Source organism: Sorex araneus, chromosome 10 (assembly GCF_027595985.1).
Source record: "Sorex araneus isolate mSorAra2 chromosome 10, mSorAra2.pri, whole genome shotgun sequence".
Taxonomy (NCBI): domain Eukaryota; kingdom Metazoa; phylum Chordata; class Mammalia; order Eulipotyphla; family Soricidae; genus Sorex; species Sorex araneus.
In genome coordinates this window covers 51,391,625-51,417,165 of record NC_073311.1, presented here as the reverse complement: position 1 = coordinate 51,417,165, position 25,541 = coordinate 51,391,625, and the positions used below count along the sequence as shown (strand labels likewise).

The window sequence follows — 25,541 nt, the reverse complement described above, 5'->3', positions numbered from 1 at the left end:
TCACCATTCAACTGATACTCCACTCTCATTAACTAGGCTGAGGATCTGCCCTCTAAGATACCGTGTCTTCAAATTCAGTGTGGAAGTGCAGTTGTCAAAGAGCACAGTTACGTACAGTCCCCGGTTGCAGAGATGAGTAACGAAAGGGTAACCTACGCGGAGGTGAACCGGCAGAAGGATTCGAAGAGGCAGCAAAGGGAAAAAAAGGACTCCAAAAGCTCTGTCACAGAAACCACGCCGGAAATAACCTACACAGAGTTAAATCTTCAAAATGAGTCTCAGGATCCTCAAGGGAATAACAAGCAGTGCCGCTGCAGAGGTCAGACAATTAATAGGCAGAGGATATAAGTGCTCTAGGATGTGGACAACTGAGGTACACTGAAATGGGTTTCAAACCCTTGCAAACTCCCCGTGGCGCATTCATATGCCAAAACCAGTACCAATGATGGGTCTCATTCCCCTGACCCTGAAAGAGCCTCCAATGAGGCACCATTGGGGAGAATGAGCAAAAAGAACCTTCTAAAATCTCAGGGCTAGGACAAATGGAGATGTTACTGAGACTGCTCGAGAAATTCAACAATTAATGGGTTGATGATGATGAATTTTATCCAAGCACTGTTATTTATAGCCATTAACTAAGAGCTCACGGGTGTCATATTTACTGATAGTGCAATGAATTCTATCCTCAGCGAGAATATTAGGACGACAGACACAATTTCCATTTCTAAATTGGTTTACGTGACTCCCTATGTATGCAGGTTGCCTTGTGTGTTAATCTTCTACACAAAGAAGATTGTTGTTTCGATTTCTCTTCTGCAGGTTTCCTATCTCCTCCCAAGAAGCTGATTGCTGGGATCTTGGGACTCGTCTGCCTTGTGATGGTGATAATAGTGACCACGGCTATTCCCTGTAAGTAAATTCTGAAAAATTCATAAGGGAACTTTTCACTTTAATGTTTGTCTATGTCTTTAAATATTTTTAATGGAAATTTTAAAAAAGACTCAAATGTAAGTAGGTAGACAAAATGTGAAATGGCTATTTTGAGTTTGTCAGAAACATAAGTAAAGAATAGTTATAGGAATACTATTAATGCCGTAACACTAGCAAAGCAAGTAATATTAAATTTGGTAAAATTTTGTCCTTTCAAGCCTTGAAATATTCTCTGTTCAATAACTCATTGACCTATTGTTTCCTTAGCTAAATGTTTTTTAGTTTCATTTTGTTCTCATCCTTAGAAATCTAAATATTTAGCAAACAAAATTTTATTTGAATCAATGCTAATAATTGTAAGTATTAATTTGATTTTTCTAGCTTCTGAAATGCAGCAGTCAAATAGTTCATCTCTGGAATCAAGGATCCAGAAAGGTATGATGATTTTAAAGTTCCTGATATTATAAGTAAAATTCGTACTTTATTCTATATCAGGTTTGGTATAAATATAAGTACGGTGAGGGAGAGGATGAAAAGAGTTGGAGTTCAGGGCCAGAGCAAGAGTTCAGCAGGTAGGGCATTAGCCTTGCATTGGCAGACCCGGGTCCTGGCATTCCATGTTGTTCCCCATGTACCGCCAGGAGTAATTCCTGAGTGCAGAGCCAGGAGTAACCCTTGAGCATCATTGGGTGTGGCCCAAATAGCAAAACAAAAACAAAAACAAAAACATACAAAGAGTTCGAGTTCATATTTTGAATCAGTGAGTCTATAGTAAATCAAAATGTCTCCAAGCATTGCCAGGAGCAATTCCCAAGCCCAGCCAGAGGGTAACCATGAACACTACCGGTAGTGGCCGCTCCAAAATTATACAGATTTTTTTAAATTTTGGAAATGGATTATGAAATTAGATAACAGACTTTCAATAAATGCAGAAGAGACTTTCTCTTAGGCAACAATGAGGAGATGCAATCTTTTTAAAACATCATACCTATCTATGCTGGAGAACTGGTTCAAAGGTCCTACTATTGAAATTTGGAGAGAGATAACATTTATAGGCAGAAATGTGGATTAGCTCATTGACTTTCAGAACATATATTGAGTGGATATTTTTTCCCTTTTTTCACATGCCGTTTATATGGGTATGTTAAATAGGGAATGAGAAGCTAATGTTTTTGTATGATTATGTATGTAAATGTGTTGTGTTTGGTATGCCCCACCCTGTGAATTACATAGACATGTTATCTAGAGTTGTTTATGCAAAAGTAAAAATTAATTTTCATTTAAAACTAAGCTTTTAAATTATATCATGGTCTTTCTCCAGCATGTCCCTGTAAACATTGTCCACAGGACTGGCTCATATATTCCAACAGCTGTTACTATATTAGCGATGAAACAAAACCATGGAATGAGAGTTTGAAGGACTGCATTTCCAAGAAGTCTAAGTTGCTTTATATAGACAGTGAAGAAGAAATGGCAAGTTTTAAATAATTTTAAATATTTTGTTAGTAGTACTCAAGTCAGTATCATGTTAAAGAGCTTAGTAATATTTAGTTATTATTGCACTTGAGATTTGTTAATTTTACATAACTTATATTCAGCTATTCTTAAAATATGTCTATATCATGGATGCACTTTTGGTATTCTTGTTTTGATTTTGATTTTATACATCATTTTTCTTGGAAGGTGCACACACCCAATGTTGAGGGCTTATTGCTGGGTCTTCACAAAGGGATCACTCTTGAAGATGTTTGGGAGAACATCTTCAAGATCAGGAGAACAAACGGGTCTGCAGTTTTTAAGCAAATGCCTTAACCCCTTTACTCTTTTGTGAGTGCCATATTTTTTTAAATATCTTTTTCTGTTTTCATCAAAAATAGGGAGTTTGTTGTGTGAGAAATACTATAGGAGCTAAGACTCTTTCTTTGCATGAATTTAATCATGTTTCAAATAACCACCACATATGGCTGCTTCTGCCTTACCTGGAGTGATCCCTGTCTAACTAGAATTAGTTGCCAATGACCAGGTGTAACTAACTAAATAAACAAACAAAAAGTAGGCATTTTGCATGTCAGTACCTTAATTCCGAACTTAGCCTCATCAGGCATTTAAATATTAAAATGATTATATAAAAGTATCATTAAAATAATATGTATTTTTTTTGATTGCAATAGATTGGGGGCTGGATAGATAGCACAGTGGTTAGGCATTCGCCTTTCACACGGCCCACCTGTGTTAAGTTCCTCCGCCCCTCTCGGAGAGCCCGGCAAGCTACCGAGAGTATGGGGCCCACACGGCAGAGCCTGGCAAGCTACCCGTGCGTATTGAATATGCCAAAAACAGTAACAATAAGTCTCTCAATGAGAGACGTTACTGGTGCCCGCTCAAGCAAATCTATGAGCAATGGGATGACAGTGACAGTGACAGTGACAACAATAGACCGAGCCTATTATTTTCTGTTTTATTATTAGAATGTTTTGTTATCCTTTTTTCCTGCTCAGTTTTCCTTTTTGAGGTCTATATTTTCCTTCCAAAATTTTCTTATCTAATTTAGTTGTGAATTCTTTATTATTTTTATAAAGTTGCAACTTTTTTTTCTTTTTGGGTCACACTCAGTGATGCACAGGGGTTACTCCAGGCTCTGCACTCAGGAATTACTCCTGGCGGTGCTCATGGGACCATATGGGCTGCTGGGAATCGAACCTGGGTCAGCCAAATGCAAGGCAAACCCCCTACCTGCTGTGCTACTGCTCCAGCCCCTAGAGCCCTTTTTTTGATAAGGGGAGTTCATATTTTCATATAGGAGTATTTTAATAACTTCTATTTTAATAATTATTTACCTTTATTAAGTTCAATTATTTAATCTGAATAGCTATTAAATTTCAATTACTTTGTTATTTTGAGAATATTTATTTTATTTTAATATTGTCAAAAGAACAAAATAATTATATATATTGGGCTGGAGCAATAGCACAGTGGGTAGGGTGTTTGCCTTGCATGTGGCTGACCTGGGTTTGATTCCTCTGTTCCTCTCAGAGAGCCAGGCAAGCTTTTGAGAGTATCCTGCCCACACAGCAGAGCCTGGCAAGCTCCCCATGGTGTATCTGATATGCCAAAAACAGTAACAACTCTCACAATGGAGACATTACTGGTGCCCGCTCGAGCAAATCGATGAGCAACAGGATGACAGTGATACAGTGAATTACATATTATGTAATATTTTCTGGAAGCACGATCTTTCTAGATTTCTGATTTGTAAATATGTTTTCTAAGTTTATCACAAGTAACTTCTTTTGTTAAAGAATCAAAAACATATAGCTGATACTAAACTTCATCAATTCTTTTATGAATCATTTTTTGGTAGCATATCTAGTAAATTTAGTAAAGCAAAGTCACTTCATTTTTTCTAACATATCTTCTTGATATTTTATTGTTCATACTTGTTTTTTGAGAAATTTTGAGATCTTTATGTTTATAGTGCTCATGGAAGTCTTACTGAGCTGAGAAACAAACCAAGGCTTTTTCCGCCAAATATTTGTCCTTATTGATTTGCTTATTATTGGACATTTCTGCATCTCATTTAAAGCTTTCAGCGTCAGAGTGAAAATATTACTTTATCTTTTTTTACTTTTAATCATGTAATGGATTAATATTATGGAATTAAAATGTAAATCCCACACTGTATTGTAAAATAAATGTACTTATGTCACAGGCAAACCCAGCATGTTGCATTTTTCAGGGTTGAATATGTTCTGTGATTCATGGAGTATTTTAGTTTGATATATATTTGTCTGGGGCTGGAGCGATAGCATGGGGGGCTAGAGCAATAACACAGCGGGTAGGGTGTTTGCCTTGCACACGGCCAAACCCAGTTTAATTCCTCTGTCCCTCTCAGAGAGCCGGGCAAGCCACCAAGAGTATCCTGCATGCCCGGCAAACCCTGGCAAGCTCCCCATGGCATATTCAATACCGCAAAAACAGTAACAACAAGTCTCACAATGGAGACAGTACTGGTGCCTGCTCGAGCACAACAATGAACAATGGGATGACAGTCCTGTATATTTGTCTATTTTTCCTTTTGCTGTCCATGTTTTGATGTCTTATCTGTGAAAGCATTGTCAAGAAACCACTGTCAAGAATCCCTGCCCCATATTTTCTTGATGAATTTTAGTAAGTTTTGGTTATATGTTTAAGTCTTTATTTGGTGAACATTGTATAGTACTAGTTTAGGGTAGAATTTCAAATAGATTCTTTAGTACGTGAGAGACCATTTTCCCATTTCTATCTTCATTCTTTTCTCAATAAGCAGTGTTGGTGCTTATGTCAAAAATCAGTAGGCACAGGATAAATCCAATCATTCTATGTCTGTGCCTCTCCCTCAGACTCATTCCACTCAGCATGATGCTCTCCATGTCTGTTTTTCCTGGCAGCTGAAAATAGGTAGAGGGACAAACATGACCTTTCACTATTTGTATTGCAAACCATGATACCGAAAAAGAAAGAAAGAGAGAGAGAGAGAGAGAGAGAGAGAGAGACAGAGAGACAGAGAGAGAGAAAGAGAGAGAGAGAGTGAGAGAGAGAGAAAGAGACATGCAGACAGACACAGAAATAAACACAAACACAGAAAGAGGTAGAGAAAGAAAAAGAGAGAGACAGAGATAAACACAGAGAGAGACAGAGAGAGTGAGAGAGAAAGAGGTACGAGGCTGGGAGAGAGGCGTGGGAGGGAAACTGGGGACACTGGGGATGGGAAATGTGATGTGGTGTGGTAAAGGGACAGGTGTTGGAACATTGTATGACTGAAACCCAATCATGAACAACTTTGTAACTGTGTTTCTCATGGTGATTCAATTTAAGAAAATAAATAAAAGAAAAATCAGCAGACACAATATAGAAGAGTTTATATCTGAGCTGATGGTTAAGTTTTGGTTTCCATGTGGGGAATATGTGTCTGAGATTTACTGATCCTATATTTTGTTACAGAAGTCTACATATATATTATGTATGAGATTACTCAGGTTAAGTTAAACTTAGGTAATTTAAGCTCTGATTTTCACGTAATTCAAGTTACCCCATTATCCGGCCAATTTCTTCAATACTATCTATTTTTCATTGTCTTTAACTATTGTTTAGTGTTTTGATTATGATCTTCTGAAATGTGAATGTGTGTATGCTAATTTGACAGTTTGATAAATCTCTTGGGCATATATATACTTTTGAATTGATTAAGGTTGGTCTTTCATTGCTTCTAACACTTTTCTTCTTTATGCATTTTTATATTTACATGTATGTTATATTTAAACCTAAATTGCTTCCCTTATACAGTAAAAGTTTCTGAGATTTCTCTATTTTTCTCTCTTATCTTTCACATTCTAACATAAAAAGTCTCTATAGCACCATCTTCAGTTGCATCAGTTCTATGTTTCATATCTCAAATTTTTAGTCAATTTAGTAATTTTTTCTTTAGATAATATATTTTAACTCATATTTTCACTTAGCTTATTTGTTATTATTATATTGATATTTCCTATTTGATGCTATTACATAATATTCTATTCAAATATAATTGTCATCTTAACATCATATTTATAATGGCTAATATTTTTAAAAGACAGTTGATATAAATAACTGAATTTTATTACAAAAATTAAAGCTAACATACAAGAATTTTTTGATATTTCATAATCCTTTACCTTATAGAATATATTTGTGGCTTTGAATATCCTTCCTTGGAGTGGACCCTCCAAAGAAACCAATGATGGTATACAGATGTGGTCAAATTTTTCTTCCAAGTGGTAAGCTCCTTAAACATCCTTATATTTCTATGTGTAGTAGTGATTAATCTTAGAAAGATGAATAATCGTATAGGTGTGATACTAATATTTTTACTGAAAAATTTTACCTGAATTATTCAGATTTTGACATAGAGCTATTGTTCCAAATATACTGTATATTTATCATATATTAGGTGTGACGTTCCAACATTAATTATATATTATTCTCTATATTTTAGGGTCTCAAGTTCTACAAAAAACCTGGACAAATATTTCTATGTACATTATTCTAGAAAAAAAATAACTCAAGCACCCTGTTCAGAAAGAAGATTGTATGTTTGTAGGCAACAATTTCTTTAACTTACTTAAATTTGGGAAACTGCCATTCTTACCATCTATAAGGTTCTCATTTCTTCAAAAGCAATATCATTATATTCAGTTATTTTAAACTATTTTTATAGCTCTTTAATTTGCATCCAAATTAACAGTAAGATAGAATTTTCATTGGCCCGGCCCCACTTGAAGATTCTCTCCCGTGGACGTTCCTAAGTGAGATGGTACAGCTTTGACCGAGGATAAGTTTGTATTACAGCATCTTAACAATCTGAAGTCTGTGATTCATCTGAGAATTTACCCTGATGTTGTAGAATTAATTTAAAATGCACATTCATATGGATCATCAAATTATATAGCCAGGTACATATTGCACATTCCTTAATATTTTGTTAGTTTAATAAATAATATATGGATTATATATAAACCATCACGATGAGTTTTTAATTCATTATTTCTTATAATAATTTCTAAAATTTTGTAATTAGCTGATTTTCTGACCCTTAAACGTGTTGCCAAGGAGGATTTAACAATCAAGGTATGAATTACATACCTCAAAGTAGACTCAAAAGACAGAGTGGGGAGATTTGAAGAAAACACTTCCCTGTTTGTTTGGAATTGTCTATTAAATGGGGATAAATGAAGATAGCGCATACCTTTAGTTTAAGGGGGGACCCAGAGACGGGGTTACTTGATGATCAGGCTTTCTGGGGATTGATTTCAGAGTTCACTGAAAACCTGTGGTTCAGACAGTTTGGGGCCAAGCTGGTCCTGCACGGCCCTGGGACAGAGCAGTTCTAAGGTCACAGGTAGAAATTGCTGAGGTTGGGTCCCAGGCTACAGTTCTATCCACAGGCTCCAGTTCCTCTAGAGCTGTGGATAGACCGAGAGCAGGCTGCAACATCAGGGTAGCTCCAAGAGGGGAAGGCCTAAGTGCCCACAAGTAAGCCAGTTACAGTTGTCAAGGGCGTTCTCATCAGGTGGGCTCTGATGCAATGGTTGAAAAAAATGAAAAGGAATCTCTAGGGTTAGGCTGAGCTGAAACCAACCAGCCTTCAGACTGTACTGTAGCCAATATTACAGATGCTTCCTCAGTGAAGCCATCCTGTTCTAATTGGTATATTCCTAAACCCAGCAAGGCCATTTAAATACAGTCTACATTTGCAATTCAAATGATTCTCTATTAGTCTTATGGTGCTTATGCAAAGTTATTGGCCAAGTTAATTAAAAGTAAATAATCTGTGGCCCAGAGTGATAGTATAACAGTTGCCTAGCATGCAGCCTTCTTGAGTTTGATCCCTGGTACTACTGCATATAGTTCCCAAACTCTACCAGGAGTGGGGCCTGAACACGGAGCTAGGAATAAGCCCTGCATGGTCGCAAAAAAATCAAAACAGAAAAAAAACCCCGTCTGTTACTATGGTTATTTATACCAATAGTAAATGTGGAGGAAAATATTATTTCAGTTACATGCCTTTTTTTTTTTTTTTTTTTTTTTTGCTTTTTGGGTCACACCTGGCAATGCACAGGGGTTACTCCTGGCTCTGCGCTCAGGAATTACCCCTGGCGGTGCTCAGGGGACCACATGGGATGCTGGGAATCGAACCTGAGTCGGCCGCGTGTAAGGCAAACGCCCTACCCGCTGTGCTATCACTGCAGCCCTACATGCCTTTTTTGGCTGAAATCATATTGTGCTTTTCTTTTTTGTTGTTGTTCATTTTATTTATTTATTTTTTGCTTTTTGGGTCACACCCGACGATGCACAGGGATCACTCCTGGCTCTGAACTCAGGAATTATCCCTGGCATTGCTCAGGGGACCATATGGAGTGCTGGGAATCGAACCCGTGTCGGCCGCATGCAAGGCAAAGACCCTACCCGCAGTGCTATTACTCAGCTGTATATCTGCTTTTCTTAATCTTTCTAATTTGTTGTTGAAGCTTTCCCCACACACTGGAATGAATCCTAAATGTTACTGTGACTCTCTGAGCTAGCATTTCCAGGGTTTTTTTTTTTTGTTTGCTTCTAATTAACTTGCTCTTATGAACAATCCAGTGTTTTAAAGTCTATGGGAGCTAGAGAAGGGGAATTTGCTACAGGAAGAACAAGTGACTGTGCTTTATTTTTTCCTGATGCCTGAGTATACCAGACACTGGAAAGCCAAGAAAGCCTGTGACTGAGATGCTTTGCGCGTGGAACTCATAGTTTTCTCCATTTATTCTTTTCCCTTTATTAATGATGTGGACACACCTTACTGGACTGATTTGTTTGAGGACTGAGAGACTGGTTGTATAAAATAATTAGACAAAACAAATTCTGAGTTGCAGAACTTCTCAGGAAGTTGAGATAAGGTGATTTCCCTCAGGGACAAATTGTCACAGCCTCTGAACAGCCCAGGAATTCTATTTAGCATTTCCTAACCCCAGAGGCTCCCCAGTATTTAGGAGAGGGAGTTGTGGAAACAAGAAAAAACAAGGGAGAAAGGTGAAAAAAATTTTGATGAGCTCAAGTTGGATGTTCTAAGACAAAATACTATATGGCATGCTGAATTGTTTCCTGTGGAACTTTTCTTTCTAACAAAAACACCAACAAGCTGTATACAGAGACTCCTTCATTAAATTTGCCAGGAGCTAATATTGTGGTCACGGGACTATATGAATACATAATAAATAAATCTCTCCTCCTGAATGGAATTTTTTTGTTGTGTAAAATTATTTCTCTTTTATTTGGGGATAAATATTTACTGCAAGGTAGTACTATAATCCATTTTGACATAATGGTATTGAGTGTTCCATTTGTTTTTGTTTTCTTTTGATTATTCACCAAGACAATAGTATTTCCCTAATTGTCTTTTGCAATATCTTTCCATGAACTCAATTTTATCTTATATATTCTAAAATTTATATATATGTTCCTTTTCATGCTGACTTTTGGTTAGGAACGGTGTTAGGTCATACCTGGCAGTGCTCAGGGCTCTAGATTGTGATTTATTTGGTACATCAGACATGTCAGACTCTATTTTAAGTATAGTAAATGTTTGTGTACCAGAATTATGACCACTAACAGGAAGTATAGAAATCCCAGCAGTCAGAAAATAGTTTTCTAAGTTCTGTCTATACTGATTTCCAAAAGGACAGAGCCAGCAGGTATTCTCACCTGCAGTGATTGAGGATCTCTTTTTCCCCATATCAATGCCAACTCTCTTCGTTGTCTTTTTTTTTTTTTTTTTTGGTGCTGTGTGCTTATCCCACTTGGTGTGAGAAGATATCTTATAGTTTGGATTTGCATTTCCCTTGTGATAAGTAATACTGATTTTTTTTCATATGTCTTTGGGCCTCTTCTTTGAGGAAGCTTCTGTTTTTTGCTTCCCCCAAATTTTGATGAGGTTTTTTTGTTTGGAAAATTCTACCAGTACTTTTATAGCACTATAGTACTGTCATCCTGTTGTTCATCGATTTGCAGAACCGAAACAGTAACATTTCCATTGTGAGACTTGTTGTTACTGTTTTTGGCATATAGAATACACCATGGGTAGCTTGCCAGGCTCTGCCATGTGGGCGGGATACTCTCGGTAGATTGCTGGGCTCTCCCAGAGGGACGGGAAATTGAACCCGGGTTGGCCGAGTGCAAGACAAACACCCAACCCGCTGTGCTATAGCTCTAATGCTTTTATCACTTGTATCACTTGTCTTCCCATTGATTTTTGATTTGCTCAAGTGGGTGCCAGTAACGTCTCCATTTGTCCCTGTCACATGCTAGTATAGCCCAATGATATCTGCTTGCTCCAGGAACAGGAAGAGCCTCAAACCGTTAAAACTTTTATATATCTTGGAAATTAATCCTTTATCAGATGAATTTTTATTATAAAGACAAACCAGGCAAATATGGTGGAGGATGAATCAGTGAAGAATACAAAAGACAACTGTTTGATAGTTCAGTTTCTGGCATGATGATATAGCTTTATAAGTAAGTAAGTTTTATTCTACCAGGAACTTTTTCAACAAGATGATATCTTAAAAACTCATTTGCAAATAATATAATTGAAAAAATATAAAATTGAATGCAAAACTTTTAGGAACTATTTCATAGAAACTGAGAAAAAATTAGAATTCAACTAAAGTCAACAAGCAACAACAGTAACACAAAAATCTCAACTAGCATCGACAGCTTAATAAATCCTCAAAGACTTAGCAGCCCAGTGGTGAGATTTTACAATTTTCATAAATTTTATTTTAATGAAGTTCTTTCAATAATTCCTCTAGCCACATAATTGAAATAGTAATAGAGACCAGATAATTTTGTGCACGGTAAGGGGACAAGCTTGGAGGGTGGTTGGGAAAATGGGGACATGGTGGAAGGAAGGTGATTCGGGTGATGGGATTGGTGTTGGAAGATCAAAATCTGTTAAGATCTGTATTCTGAACAAATTTGTAAGCCATGGTATTTAAATAAAGTAAAAAAAATAGAGAGCCATTAATAATTGTGCCTGTTAAAATGAAGTTGAAAATTCATTCTTAAAGATAATTGGTGACATTTATCATTAAGTTCTTGATAGTATTATTACTTTAGAATATTTTCATTGGGCTGGAGCAATAGCACAGCAGGTAGGGCATTTGCCTTGCACATGGCCAATCTGAGTCTGATTCCTCTGCCCCTCTTGGAGAGCCCAGCAAGCTACCAAGAATATCCTGCCCTCACGGGAAAGCCTGGCAAGCTACCCGTGGCATATTCGATATGCCAAACACAGTAACAACAAGTCTCAAAATGGAGACAATTTTCTCATGCCCACTCGAGAAAATCAATGGGAGAACAAACAATGGGAACAGTGCTACCGTGATACAAAATAGAAATAACACAATACAGGCAAAAACAAAAGAAGTGTGTGCTGGCAGCTGGAGTGATAGTACTGTATGTAGGATATTTGCCTTGCTCACAGCCAACATGGTTTCCATTTCTGGCTCTCCACATGGTCCCCTGTGTCCACCAACAAGCCTTGGACTGCCAGGTGTGACTCCCAAACCAAAAATAAATGAATAAAAAAGAAATAAAAGTGTTGCCACCATTTAGAAATCTCTTTTTTCCCCATTTATTAATCTTGTCTAAACCTAGAATTAAAAACTTTAAGAAGCTAGTAATATCTTAAATAGTATTTTAAGTAGTAATTTAAGCAGTATTATTTTAAAAGGTAATATTTAAAGCAAAAAATTTAAAGTTAAGGTAGCTAGGTAGAGAAGGAACCAATATGGCAATAATAGTTGGAAATGATCACATTGGACAAGAACTGAGTGTTGAAAGTAGGAGAGGGGTATTCCTGATAGCCTTTCAGTATCTGTATTGCAAACTGCAATGCCTGAAAGAGGAGAAAGAGAGAGAGAGAGAGAGAGAGAGAGAGACAGACAGACAGACAGACAGACAGACAGACAGACAGAGACAGAGAGAAACAGAGACATAGAAAGACAGACACAGAGAAAAGCGAATGTGCCTGCCATAGAGGCAGTCCAAGGAAGGAGGTGGGAGGTGATGGGGGGTAAAATGGGGACATTGGTGCTGGGCAATGTACACTGGTGGAGGAATGGGTGTTCAAACTGTATGACTGAAACCTAATCATGAACAGCTTTGTAAGGGACTATCTCAGTGAAAAAAAAATAATAAAAAAATTAAAAACTCAATTAAAAAAAACCAAAAGCTAGAAATACGGTAAAAGTACACAGTGCTTGTGATTTCCGTTTCATTTTTTTAAGATACAAAAACATTTTCCTAGGAGCATTTGCCCATGAACAGATTGACAGTCCCCTGTATTCCGCAGCTGTGTCTTGAAATAAATTCTTCTCAAATGTCTGTAAGTATAATAATTTCCTGTTCATATAGTATCAACATTTTCCACTCTTACGTCTTGCTTTGACCTTCACAGAGCAGTCTGTGAAGACCACAGTGACGATTTGCCTGTTTGCAAGACGACCGGGTTTCTCGTTGGAGGATGTGCAAGCATGGATTCCACAGAAGGTATGTGTGGCTCTTTCCATCTCTGTGCTAGCCCACCTTGTTTTCTGGAGTTTACAGATACTATGTATAATGCAATGTTTGTCCTCAGATATATAAACCATTAATGTCTTAATTTGAATAATTCAACTAGAAAATAAACTTAAGATATAAAATTTGTCTTTGAAGTTCATAAATGTCTGATTCTTTATGTGGAAAATTAGCTAAATCTAAAGAGAGTAATTGTGTCTGCAAATCAATAAAACGTTAAAAATTATTTTAAACAGTCTATTGTTATTTTATTCTTTATAAAAGACAGTTGAGTTTGTGTTTTATATTCATTTTATATACAAATCTTTATTTTCACGTTGGCAAACCAAATTGCTGGATGTTACTTTTAAAATGTCAACTTTGTATAGTCAGAATTAAATTCAGATTTCAATTAATACAGAGACCCTTGCTTATCTTATTAAAGATATTATTAGAGTTATTGCAGTAGTTTATACAACAAAAATCTACCCTCACTCATTTTAGGAGCAATAAGAAATTCCTGGAAATTTGAAACAATAGTATTGTTTCGCAAATGATTTTTGTCACTTGAGGTTTCAGATCTTAACCATTAAATCATATCTCAATCTCTTACATATGTAATGTTTAATATTTATTTTATCACATAGATTTTGTTTGGGTTAACTTTAGCTTTCTCTATAAATGTATTGATACAAAAATATTTCTTTAAAGTTTAAAATATTTATCAAAAGTCCACAGATATTCAAAATAGAGTATGATTTGAATGTAAGTTATGAAAGAAAACCACTTTAATACAGGATCCAGCTATCACTATACTCTCTGAATTTTAACCTTTGACCTAAAAGCATTCAGAGACTTAATATTTGTTCTAAAACCTAGTGCACTCTTTTTCTATAGAATTAAATATTAAGTTGAGAATGTTATTATTCACAGACTTTAATAAACTATTGAATTTATGGAATAAACTATAGTATATATAGAATTGTTTATTCAAGAATACTACTGCTATGTTTTTGCTTTATATTCTTTCAATAATAGCGCAAGAAATAGAATTTCATTCTAAGATCTATCCTATTATGAAACAACTTTAACAGGTACCATCTATAAAATTCTAAAGAAATTAGACCTAGACTTTTACAATGTGCAATATTTTACATTATTTGCGAACTGAATATCACCATTCAACTGATACTCCACTCTCATTAACTAGGCTGAGGATCTGCCCTCTAAGATACCGTGTCTTCCAATTCAGTGTGGAAGTGCAGTTGTCAAAGAGCACAGTTACGTACAGTCCCCGGTTGCAGAGATGAGTAACGAAAGGGTAACCTACGCGGAGGTGAACCGGCAGAAGGATTCGAAGAGGCAGCAAAGGGAAAAAAAGGACTCCAAAAGCTCTGTCACAGAAACCACGCCGGAAATAACCTACACAGAGTTAAATCTTCAAAATGAGTCTCAGGATCCTCAAGGGAATAACAAGCAGTGCCGCTGCAGAGGTCAGACACTTAATAGGCAGAGGATATAAGTGCTCTAGGATGTGGACAACTGGGGTACAGTACACTGCAATGGGACAGAATAGGGAATATACTTACATTTTTTTAATTGCCAAGAATCAGATTTTGAAGCTGGGATAGGGGCTCTAATAGGGGTATGCGGGACTTGGGGCTGAGATCTCAAAGCCTGCTCAGACTGGGACTGGGCCTCTTCCACCCAGATCCCCCATTTCCCAGTAGCTAGGCAGTCACACCCAGAAACTGCCCCCAGCACCGTGTAATTCCATCAACATCCAGAGACTATAAAACCAAACTCTCGCTTTGCAACTGTGAGACATCTTATAGCCTAGTTCTCCCTCTCAGAGAACCTGGCAAGCTACTAAGAGTTTCCTGGCCACATGGGAGAGCCTTGCAAACTCCATGTGGCGCATTCATATGCCAAAACCAGTACAAATGATGGGTCTCATTCCCCTGACCCTGAAAGAGCCTCCAGTGCGGCACCGTTGGGAAGGATGAGCAAAAAGAGGCTTCTAAAATCTCAGGGCTAGGATGAATGGAGACGTTACTGAGACCCCTCGAGAAATTCAGTGATCAACGGGATGGTGATGATGAATTTTATCCAAGCACTATTATTTATAACCATTAACTAAGAGCTCACGAGTGTCATATTTACTGATAATGCAATGAATTCTATCCTCAGGGAGAATATTAGAATGGGAACAGACACAATTTCCATATCCAATTTGGTTTATGTGACTCCCCATGCATGCAGGTTGCCTTGTGTCTTAATTATCTACACAAATTGTTTTTTTTCTCTGTTTCTTTCACTCTCTACTTCTACTTTTCTCCTGCAGGTTTCCTATCTCCTCCCGAGAAGCTGATTGCTGGGATCTTGGGACTCCTCTGCCTTGTTATGGTGGTAATAGTGACCAGGGTTATTCCCTGTACGTAAATTCTGAAAAATTCATAAGGGAACTTTTCACTTTAATGTTTTTGTCTGTGTCTTTAAATATTTCTAATGGAAATTTAAAAAAAAGACACAAATGTAAATATATAGACAAAATGTGAAATGACTATTTTGAGTTTGTCAGAAACATAAGTACAGAATAGTTACAGGAATACTATTAATGCCGTAGCACTAGCAAACCAAGTAATATTACATATGGTAAAATTTTGTCCTTTGGCCTTGAAATATGAGTTCAATAACTCATTGACCTATTAAGTTTCATTAGCTAAATGTTTTTGTAATTTCATTTTGTTCTCATCCTTAGAAATCTAAATACTTAGCAAGCAAAATTTTATTTGAATCAATACTAACAATTGTAAGTGTTAATTTGATTTTTCTAGCTTCTGAAATGCAGCAGTCAAATAATTCATCTCTGGAATCAAGGATCCAGAAAGGTATGATGATTTTAAAGTTCCTGATATTATTAGTAAAATTTGTACTTTATTCTACATCAGGTTTGGTATAAATATAAATATTGTAAGTGAGAGGATGAAAAGAGTTGGAGTTCAGGGCCGGAGCAATAGTTCAGCAGGTAAGGTATTTGCCTTGCATGTGACAGACCTGGGTTCAAATCCTGGCATTCCATATGGTCCCCCACATACTGCCAGGAGTAATTCCTGAGTGCAGAGCCAGGAGTAACCCTTGAGCATCATTGGGTGTGGCCCAAATAGCAAAACAAAAACAAAAACATACAAAGAGTTGGAGTTCATATTTTGAATCAGTGAGTCTATAGTAAATCAAAATGTCTCCAAGCATTGCCAGGAGCAATCCCCAAGCCCAGCCAGAGGGTAACCATGAACACTACCAGTAGTGGCTGCTCCAAAATTATGCAGATTTTTTAAAATTTTGGATATGGATTATGAAATTAAATAACAGACATGCAATAAATACAGAAGAGACTTTCTCTAAGGCAATAATGAGGAGATGCAATCTTTTTAAAACATCATACCTATCTATGCTGGAGAACTGGTTCAAAGGTCCTACTATTGAAATTTGGAGAGAGATAACTTTTATAGGCAGAAATGTGGATTAGCTCATTGATTTTCAGAACATATATTGAGTGGATATTTTTCCCTTTGCACATGTCCTTTAAATGGGAATGTTAATTAGGGAATTAAAATTAATCTTTTTGTATGATTATGTATGTAAATGTGTTGTATTTGGTATGCACCATCCCATGAATTACATAGACATGATGTCTAGAGTTGTTTATGCATAAGTAAAAATTTAAAAACTAAGCTTTTAAATTATATCATGTTCTTTCTCCAGCATGTCACTGTAAACATTGTCCAGAGGAGTGGCTCATATATTCCAACAGCTGTTACTATATTAGCAATGAAACAAAACTATGGAATGAGAGTTTGAAGGACTGCATTTCCAAGAAGTCTAAGCTGCTTTATATAGACAGTGAAGAAGAAATGGCAAGTTTTAAATAATTTTAAATATTTTGTTAGTAGTACTTGTCAGTATCATGTTAAAGAGTTTAGTAATATTTTGTTATTATTGCACTTGAGATTTGTTAATTTTATATAACTTATATTCAGCTATTCTTTTTTTTTTCTTTGTTTTTTGGGTCACACCCAGCGATGCTCAGGGGTTACTCCTGGCTTTGCACTCAGGAATTACTCCTGGCGGTGCTTGGGGGACAATATGGGATGCCGGGGGTCAAACCCGTGTCGGCCGCGTGCAAGGCAAATGCCCTACCCAGTGTGCTATCGCTCTGGCCCCTATTCAGCTATTCTTAAAATATGTCTATATCATATATGCACTTTTGGTATTCTTGTTTGTTTTGATTTTGTTTTTATACATCATTTTTCTTGGAAGGCGCACACACCCAATGTTGAGGGCTTATTGCTGGGTCTTCACAAAGGGATCACTCTTGAAGATGTTTGGGAGAACATCTTCAAGATCAGGGGAACAAACTGGGGTCTGCAGTTTTTAAGCAAATGCCTTAACCCCTTTACTCTTTTGTGAGTGCCATATTTTTTAAATATCTTTTTCTGTTTTCATCAAAAATAGGGAGTTTGTTGTGTGAGAAATACTATAGTAGCTAAGACTCTTTCCTTGCATGAATTCAATCATGTTTCAAATAACCACCACATATGGCCGCTTCTGCCTTTCCTGGAGTGATCCCTGTCTAAGTAGAATCAATTGCCGATGACCAGGTGTAACTAAATAAGTAAACAAACAAAAAGTAGGCATTTTGCCTGTCAGTATCTTGGTTCTGAACTTAGCCTCATCAGGAATTTAAATATTAAAAGGCCTGATGATTATATTAAAGTATCTTAAAATAATATGTAATTTTTCTGATTGCAATAGATTGAGCCTATTATTTTCTGTTTTATCATTAGAATGTTTTGTTATCCTTTTTTCCTGCTCAGTTTTCCTTTTTGAGGTCTGTATTTTCCTTTCAAAATTTTCTTATCTAATTTAGTTGTGAATTCTTTATTATTCTTATAAAATTGCAACCCTTTTTTCCTTTTCTCTTTTTTGCTTTTTGGGTCACACTCAGTGATGCACGGGGGTTACTCCTGGCTCTATTCTCAGGAATTACTCCTGGAGGTGCTCATGGGACCATATGGGCTGCTGGGAATCGAACCTGGGTCAGCCGTGTGCAAGGCAAAATGCCCTATCTGCTGTGCTATTGCTCCAGCCCCTGGAGCCCTTTTTTGATAAGGAGAGTTCATGTTTTTATATAGGAGTATTTTAATAATTTCTAATTTAATAATTATTTACCTTTATTAAGTTCAATTATTTAATCTTAATAGTTATTAAATTTCAATTATTTTGTTATTTTGAGGATATTTATTTTATTTTAATATTGTTAAAATAACAAAATAATTATATATATTGGGCTGGAGTGATAGCACAGCAGGTAGGGTGTTTGTTTGCCTTGTATGCAGCTGACCTGGGTTTGATTCCTCTGTCCCTCTCGGAGAGCCTGGCAAGCTCCCAAGAGTATCTCACTCGCACAGCAGAGCCTGGCAAGCTCCCCGTGGCATATTCAATATGCCAAAAACAGTAACAAGTCTCACAATGGAGACAACATTATAAATATGATGTTAAGATGATAATTATATTTGAATAGAATATTATGTAATAGCATTGGATAGGAAATATCAATATAATAATAAAAATAAACTAAATGAAAATATGAGTTAAAATATATTATATAAAGCAAAAATTACTAAATTGACAAAATATTTGAGATATGAAACATAGAACAGATGAAATTGAAGATGGTGTTATAGAGACTTTTCATGTTGGAATGTGAAAAATCAGAAATAGGGGCTGGAGCGATAGCACAGTGGGGAGGGCATTTGCCTTGCACATGGCCAACTCGGGTTCAATCCCCAGCATCCCATATGGTCCCCCGAGCACTGCCAGAAGTAATTCCTGAGCACAGAACCAGGAGTAACCCCTGAGCATCGCCAGGTGTGACCAAAAAGAATGCATTTTTATATTTATATGTATGTTATATTTAAACCTAAATTGCTTCCCTTATACAGTAAAAGTTTCTGAGATTTCTCTATTTTTCTCTCTGATTTTTTTTTTTTTGCTTTTTCCTCATAGAATATATTTGTAACTTTTAACATCCTTCCTTGGAGTGGACCCTCCAAAGAAACCAATGATGGTGTACAGATGTGGTCAAATTTTTCTTCCAAGTGGTAAGCTCCTTAAACATCCTTATATTTCTATGTGTAGTAGTGATTAATCTTAGAAAGATGAATAATTGTATAGATGTGATACCAATATTTTTTACTGAAAAATTTTACATGAATTATTCAGATTTTGACATATAGCTATAATTTCAAATATACTGTGTATTCATCATATATTAGGTGTGAATTTCCAATATTAACTATATATTATTCTCTATATTTTAGGGTCTCAAGTTCTACAAAAAACCTGGACAAATGTTTCTATGTAGATTATTCTAGAAAACGAATAAGTCAAGCATCCTGTTCAGAAAGAAGATTGTATGTCTGTAGGCAGCAATTTCTTGAACTTACTTAAATTTGGGAAACTGTCATTCTTACCATCTATAAAATTCTCATTTCTTCAAAAGCAATATAATTATATTCAGTTATTTTAAACTATTTTATAGCTCTTAATTTGCATCCAAATTAAGAATAAGATAGAAAGAATTTTCACTACCCCGGGGCCCCCACTTGAAGATGCTCTCCCATGGAGATGGTACAGCTTTGACCGATAAGTTTGTATTACTGCATCTTAACAATCTGAAGCCCGTGATTCATCTGAGAATTTACCCTGATGTTGTAGAATTAATTTAAAATGCACATTCATATGGATCACCAAATTATATAGCCAGGTACATATTGCACATTCCTTAATATTTTGTTATTTTAATAAATAATATATGGATTGTATATAAACCATCACGATGAGCTTTTTTTATTCATTATTTCTTATAATTATTTTTCAAATTTTGTAATTATCTGATTGTTCTGACCCTAAAACGTGTTGCCAAGGAGGATTTAACAATCAAGGTATGAATTACATAGCTCAATGTAGACTCAAAAGACAGAGCAGGGGAGGTTTGAAGAAAACACCTTCCTGTTTGTTTGGAATTGTCTATTAAATGGGGATAAATGAAGATAGAGCATACCTTTAGTTTAAGGGGGGACCCAGAGATGGGGTTACTTGATGATCAGGCTTTCTGGGGATTGATTTCAGAGTTCACTGAAGACCCGTGGCTCAGACAGTTTTGGGGTCGAGCTGGTCCTGCACGGCCCAGGACAGAGCAGTTCTAAGGTCACAGGTAGAAATTGCTGAGGTTGGGTCCCAGGCTGCAGAGGGCAGCAGGCAGAAGCTCAGGGATCTGGGGCAGACCACAGTGACTTGTGGGATGGTGAATTCCACTGAACCTGCTTCCTCTTAGAAGCCAAAGAAGAGAAAATGCCAGGAAGCAGGTGAAATCCCTTCCCCTGCTGTGTCTCCCCAGCGGTGTTAACTAACAATATTGGCAAATGACATTCACAAATAATTGCTCCTTACCCTTAAAGCTGATGAAAAGTATCCAAGAGCTACTTAACAAACTCAGATGTTATGAACCATTCAAAGTTCCCCAAACTACTTTTTGCATATAACTATATGTATAAATGAAATTTTAAAGTGTTTTGGGGGTGAGGCAGGTGTGCAGCACCCAACTATTCTCAAGCTGTACCCCTTATCTATGTGCAGTGTTCTTTTCTGACAGTGTTTGACGGACAGTATGCAGTAGGGGATCAAAGGATGGTTTTCTTTGAGCAAGGCAAGCATCTTACCTATTGCACCATCTCTCCTGCCCCCTAAAATTGTATTTTTATCCTTAAAAAGCCATGGGAATTACATGGTACTATAAGTTCAGGTTAAATCCCATCCTCCTTGCCTCCAAATTCTACATGACTGAAAAAGAAGGAAGTACAATATGGAAATGCTAAACTAAGTTGGATTTAGAATAAACAGAATCAGAGGGCTGGAGAGATGTTACAGTGGGTCAGGCACTTGTTTTCCATGCATTTCACCAGGGTTAGATCAAAAGCAACACAAATGGTACCCCAGGCCCCACCTGGAGTGATTCTTTAGCAGAGAGTTAGGAGTAAGCCCTGAGCAAAAATGAGTGTGGCCCCAAAACCATACAAACAAAAGTCACAAATAAGTTAGGAACAGAAAGATCACGATGGTAGCTTTCCTTGTGAAACTGTGAGAATGAACTTTAAGTGTTGAACATAATTACTTGTTAATCAGGACTTTAGAATTAAATACTCATTTAATTCCTAATGTTCAAAGGAGATTGTGCTCTTTCAAAGTTACTTTATGTTGAAATGAAACAAAAATGTGTGTTCCGTGCAAGCAGTTCCAGAGAGAATTCAGAAAAATAATTTTTATATTGAATATTTCCCCCAATTTTGCTCATCTGAAAATCTAATTCATTGGTGCTAAGACAGAAAGATGGGGATGGCAATGAGGTGTTTTGGGGAATACTTAATCCAAGATGTGTATCAAAGAAGTGACCAAAGACCCAAAAGCTTATTGAAATGTCTGAATCGGCATCTTTGCTAACAAATAGAATTTGCTCCTACCCAATTAGAGAAGTTTTGGCAGAAACAGAAGACTGAGATGGAATGTAAAATAAGAGCACCCAACCCCATGGACAGACTTTCATCTGCGAGAAATCCTCAAGTGGAGACAGCTTGGGAAAAAAACCCTATAAAACCAACTTTTGTGGGGATGGAAATATAGTACAGGGACTAAGATGCCTTACTTTGCATGTGGATGACTGGGTTTGATCCCCAACACCCAACAGTGTCTTCCAAGCCCTGCCAGTAATGATCTCTGAGTACAGTGCCAGGTTACAGACTTACCATTAACTGAAGATAAAATAGCAGTGGTTTTGGAGAACCTTAACACTTCAATTTTCAGTGGCTTGAGATTTTCTGCATGGGACTGAATGAACTATTGAGAATATAGTTATTTTTGGTAGGAACTTAGTAAATTGACTTTCAGTGAAAGAACTAAAATTCTCACTTTCTTTCTTGAACTCTTTAGTATGCTTTTAGCGCTTTCTAGCAATGTATTGCTTACCTAAATACAAAAGGAGAGACAATGCTTTGCTTTTGCAACTGATCATTTGTGAACTTGTTATATTTCTGAGTTTGTTTTTTTCTGGAATATCAGAGACAATAATATTCCATAATTTAAGACTGAGGAAACATTTAATGCCATGTTTAAAGTTCCAGTCAGCTACAGGGGTGAACGTTCATCCCCTTAGATACTGTAGAGTCACAAAGATTAAACAAGTTAAAAAATATGTACTGTAGGTGGATCCTGAGAGTAAATAAGGTTTTCTTACATAACTTGGCGATTTGTGAAATTAGATTTACTCAAGCTTCCTTTGTCCAAAATTGGCCTTAATTCCTACCATCCAGAATGTAAGTTCCACTAGAGCTGTGGATAGACCGCGAGCAGGCTGCAACGTCAGGGTAGCTCCAAGAGGGGAAGGCCTAAGTGTCCACGAGTAAGCCAGTTACAGTTGTCAAGGGTGTTCTCATCAGGTGTGCTCTGATGCAATGGTTGAAAAAAATGAAAAGAAATCTCTAGGGTTAGGCTGAGCTGAAACCAACCAGCCTTCAGACTGTTCTGTAGCCAATATTACAGGTGCTTCCTCAGTGAAGCCATCCTGTTCTAATTGGTATATTCCTAAACCCAGCAAGGCCATTTAAATACATTTACAATTTAAATGAATGTCTATTAATCTTAGGGTGCTTATGCAAAATTATTGGCCAAGTTAATTAAAAGTAAATAATCTGTGGCCCAGAGTGATAGTATAACAGTTGCCTAGCATGCAGCCTACTTGGGTTTGATCCCTGGTACTACTGTATATGGTTCCCAAAATTTGCTGGGAGTGAGGCTTGAACACAGAGCTAAGAATAAGCCCTGCATGGCACCCAAAAAATCAAAAAAGAAAAAAAGACCCGTCTGTTACTATGGTTATTTATACCAATAGTAAATGTGGAGGAAAATATGTATTTCAGTTACATGCCTTTTTTGGTGGAGATCATATTGTGCTTTTCTTTTTTGTTGTTGTTTTCTTTCTTTTTTTTTTCTTTTGCTTTTTGGGTCATACCCAGTGATGCGCAGGGGTCACTCCTGTCTCTGCACTCAGGAATTACCGTGCTCAGGGGACCACATAGGGTGCTTGGAAATAGAATGCAGGTCAGCCATGTGCAAGGCAGGTGCCCTACCCGCTGTGCTATCACTCCAACCTCATATTCTGCTTTCTTTAATCTTTGTTATTTGTTGTTGAAGCCTTCCCCACACACTGGAATGAATCCTAAATGTTACTGTGATGTTCTGAGCTAGCATTTCCAGGTTTTTTTGTTTGTTTGTTTGCTTCTAATTAACTTTCTATTATGAACAATTCAGTGTTCAAAAGACTATGGGAGCTAGAGAAGGGGAATTTGATACAGATTGTAGGAAGAACGAGTGATTGTAGGTTGTTGGTTTTTTTTTTGATGCCTAAATATACCAGACACTGGAAAGCCAAGAAAGCCTGTGACTAAGATGCTTTGAGCGTGGAACTCATAGTTTTCTCCATTTATTCTTTTCCTTTTATTAATGATGTGGGCACACCTTACTGGACTGATCTGTTTGAGGACTGAGAGACTGGTTGTATGAAATAATTATGAAATTATTTGTATGAAATAAGAGTTGCAGAACTTCTCAGGAAGTTGAGATAAGGTGATTTCCCTCAGGGACAGATTGTCACAGCCTCTGAACAACCCAGGAAAGTCTGTTTTAACATTTGCTAACCCCAGAGGCTCCCTAGTATTTAGGAGAGGGAGTTGTGACAAGAAAACACAAGGGGGAAAGGTGAAAAAAAATTTGACGAGCTCAAGTTCGATGTTCTAAGACGAAATACCATATGGCATGCTGAATTGTTTCCTGTGGAACTTTTCTTTCTAACAAAAGCACCAACAATGCTCTAGACAGAGACTCCTTCATTAAACTTGCCAGGAGCGAATATTGTGGTCACTGGACTATATGAATACATAATAAATAAATAATATAATCTCTCCTCCTGAATGGAATTGTTTTTGTTGTGTAAAATTATTTCTCTTTTATTTGGGGATAAATTTTTACTGCAAGGTAGTAATATAATCCATTTTGACATAATGGTATTGAGTGTTCCATTTGTTTTTATTTTCTTTTGATTATTCACCAAGACAATAGTATTTCCCTAATTGTCTTTTGCAATATCTTTCCATGCACTTGATTTTATCTTATATATTCTCAAATTTATATATATGTTCCTTTTCATGCAAGATCTCAGATGGCTTTTGGTCGGGGAAGGTGTTAAGGTCATACCTGGTGGTGCTCAGGACTCTAGATTGTGATATTTTTTGGTACATCAGATATGTCAGACTGTATTCTAAGTATAGTAAATGTTTGTGTACCAGAATTATGACCACTAACAGGAACTAAGGGAATCCCAGCAGTCAGAATATATGATACTATCATAACCTGTCTGGCCACAAGTTTTTGTCCACAATATTGCCAGAGATAACCTTCTTTATATACATTCCAAATTAACATTACAGAGTTCTAAATTGATAGATATACTAATTCAGTATATAAAAATATTGCTGATTTTAAGTATTCTAAGAGGTTTTGGCATATTTAAATACCCTAAAATATTCTTAAATTTTTTAGAATATTAAATATAAATATGAACATTCTTATTTAGAATAATCAAGATTTTGAGAAGAAAAGTACAAAACTAATTGACCAGGAAAACTAAGTTGAAATAGGAATTAAATTGATCAAAGACAAACTTCAGAGGGTGATTGTGGGAAAGTCATTGCTTTTGTATATGAGTCAATTTTCTTCAACTTATCAATTACTGTCCTGGCAGAAAAGAGCAACTGGAACAGTTACCATGGTGATCTTTGAGGAATTTCAATCATCCCTTTCTTTCAAGAATAAGGAATACGGAAAGAGAAAATTGCCTTAAAACAATTGGGAAGATTAATATTTAATAATGTTTGGATTATTTTGGGTATTATAAAATAGATGTATTTGGGAAATAAAAGAAAAAAACCCAAATACCAACAGGTGGCAATATATTAAACTAAAACAGTTTCTAAACAGTGAAATAACTTACATTAAAATTAAAAAGTATTTGTACACACCATAAAGAAGTCACAATACTCAACAGTATCAAAACAAATAAAGGAAACAAAAAGATGGAGAGATGGGCCAGAGAGACATCCAGTGGGATGCACGCATACTTTGCGTGGAGTAGGTCCAGGTACAATCCCCGCACCACCAAGTCCCACCACTAGCTCCCCAGAGCAGAAATGTGAGTAGCCACTCCTCACTTCTCCATGCATGGAAAGTGATAATTAAAGAACAAAGTTCTGACTTGGGAGATCCTGGTTCTGCCATCATCTGTAACTAGTGAGACATTTTTCTCTGGAAATAATTTGAGCTTCAGATCT

At 36.6% G+C, this 25,541-nt stretch overlaps 2 protein-coding genes across 2 annotated transcripts; both read left to right on the top strand.

Moving 5' to 3' along the window:
* The first annotated feature begins 132 nt into the window (after window positions 1-132).
* LOC129399161 (NKG2-A/NKG2-B type II integral membrane protein-like) lies at window positions 133-14,091 on the top strand. The gene is made up of 6 exons (XM_055118456.1): window positions 133-319; window positions 820-909; window positions 1,312-1,365; window positions 7,523-7,572; window positions 12,901-13,035; window positions 14,080-14,091. The coding sequence occupies exons 1-6, from the start codon at window positions 133-135 to the stop codon at window positions 14,089-14,091; spliced, it is 528 nt and encodes a 175-aa protein (XP_054974431.1).
* Window positions 14,092-14,347: 256 nt separating this feature from the next.
* On the top strand, window positions 14,348-19,554 carry LOC129399160 (NKG2-F type II integral membrane protein-like). Its single transcript, XM_055118455.1, has 6 exons — window positions 14,348-14,534; window positions 15,386-15,475; window positions 15,879-15,932; window positions 16,807-16,958; window positions 19,111-19,205; window positions 19,425-19,554. Exons 1-6 carry the CDS (start codon window positions 14,348-14,350, stop codon window positions 19,552-19,554), a joined length of 708 nt encoding a protein of 235 aa, XP_054974430.1.
* The last annotated feature ends 5,987 nt before the right edge of the window (window positions 19,555-25,541 follow it).

Excerpts from the sequence above, each read along its gene's own strand:
- LOC129399161 (XM_055118456.1), top strand. The coding sequence starts at position 133 with ATGAGTAACGAAAGGGTAACCTACGCGGAGGTGAACCGGCAGAAGGAT. Across the intron at positions 320-819 it reads CAAGCAGTGCCGCTGCAGAG|GTTTCCTATCTCCTCCCAAG; the intron begins GTCAGACAATTA and ends TCTCTTCTGCAG. Across the intron at positions 7,573-12,900 it reads AGGAGGATTTAACAATCAAG|TATCAACATTTTCCACTCTT; the intron begins GTATGAATTACA and ends CTGTTCATATAG.
- LOC129399160 (XM_055118455.1), top strand. The coding sequence starts at position 14,348 with ATGAGTAACGAAAGGGTAACCTACGCGGAGGTGAACCGGCAGAAGGAT. Across the intron at positions 15,476-15,878 it reads AGTGACCAGGGTTATTCCCT|CTTCTGAAATGCAGCAGTCA; the intron begins GTACGTAAATTC and ends TGATTTTTCTAG. Across the intron at positions 19,206-19,424 it reads TCAAATTTTTCTTCCAAGTG|GGTCTCAAGTTCTACAAAAA; the intron begins GTAAGCTCCTTA and ends TCTATATTTTAG.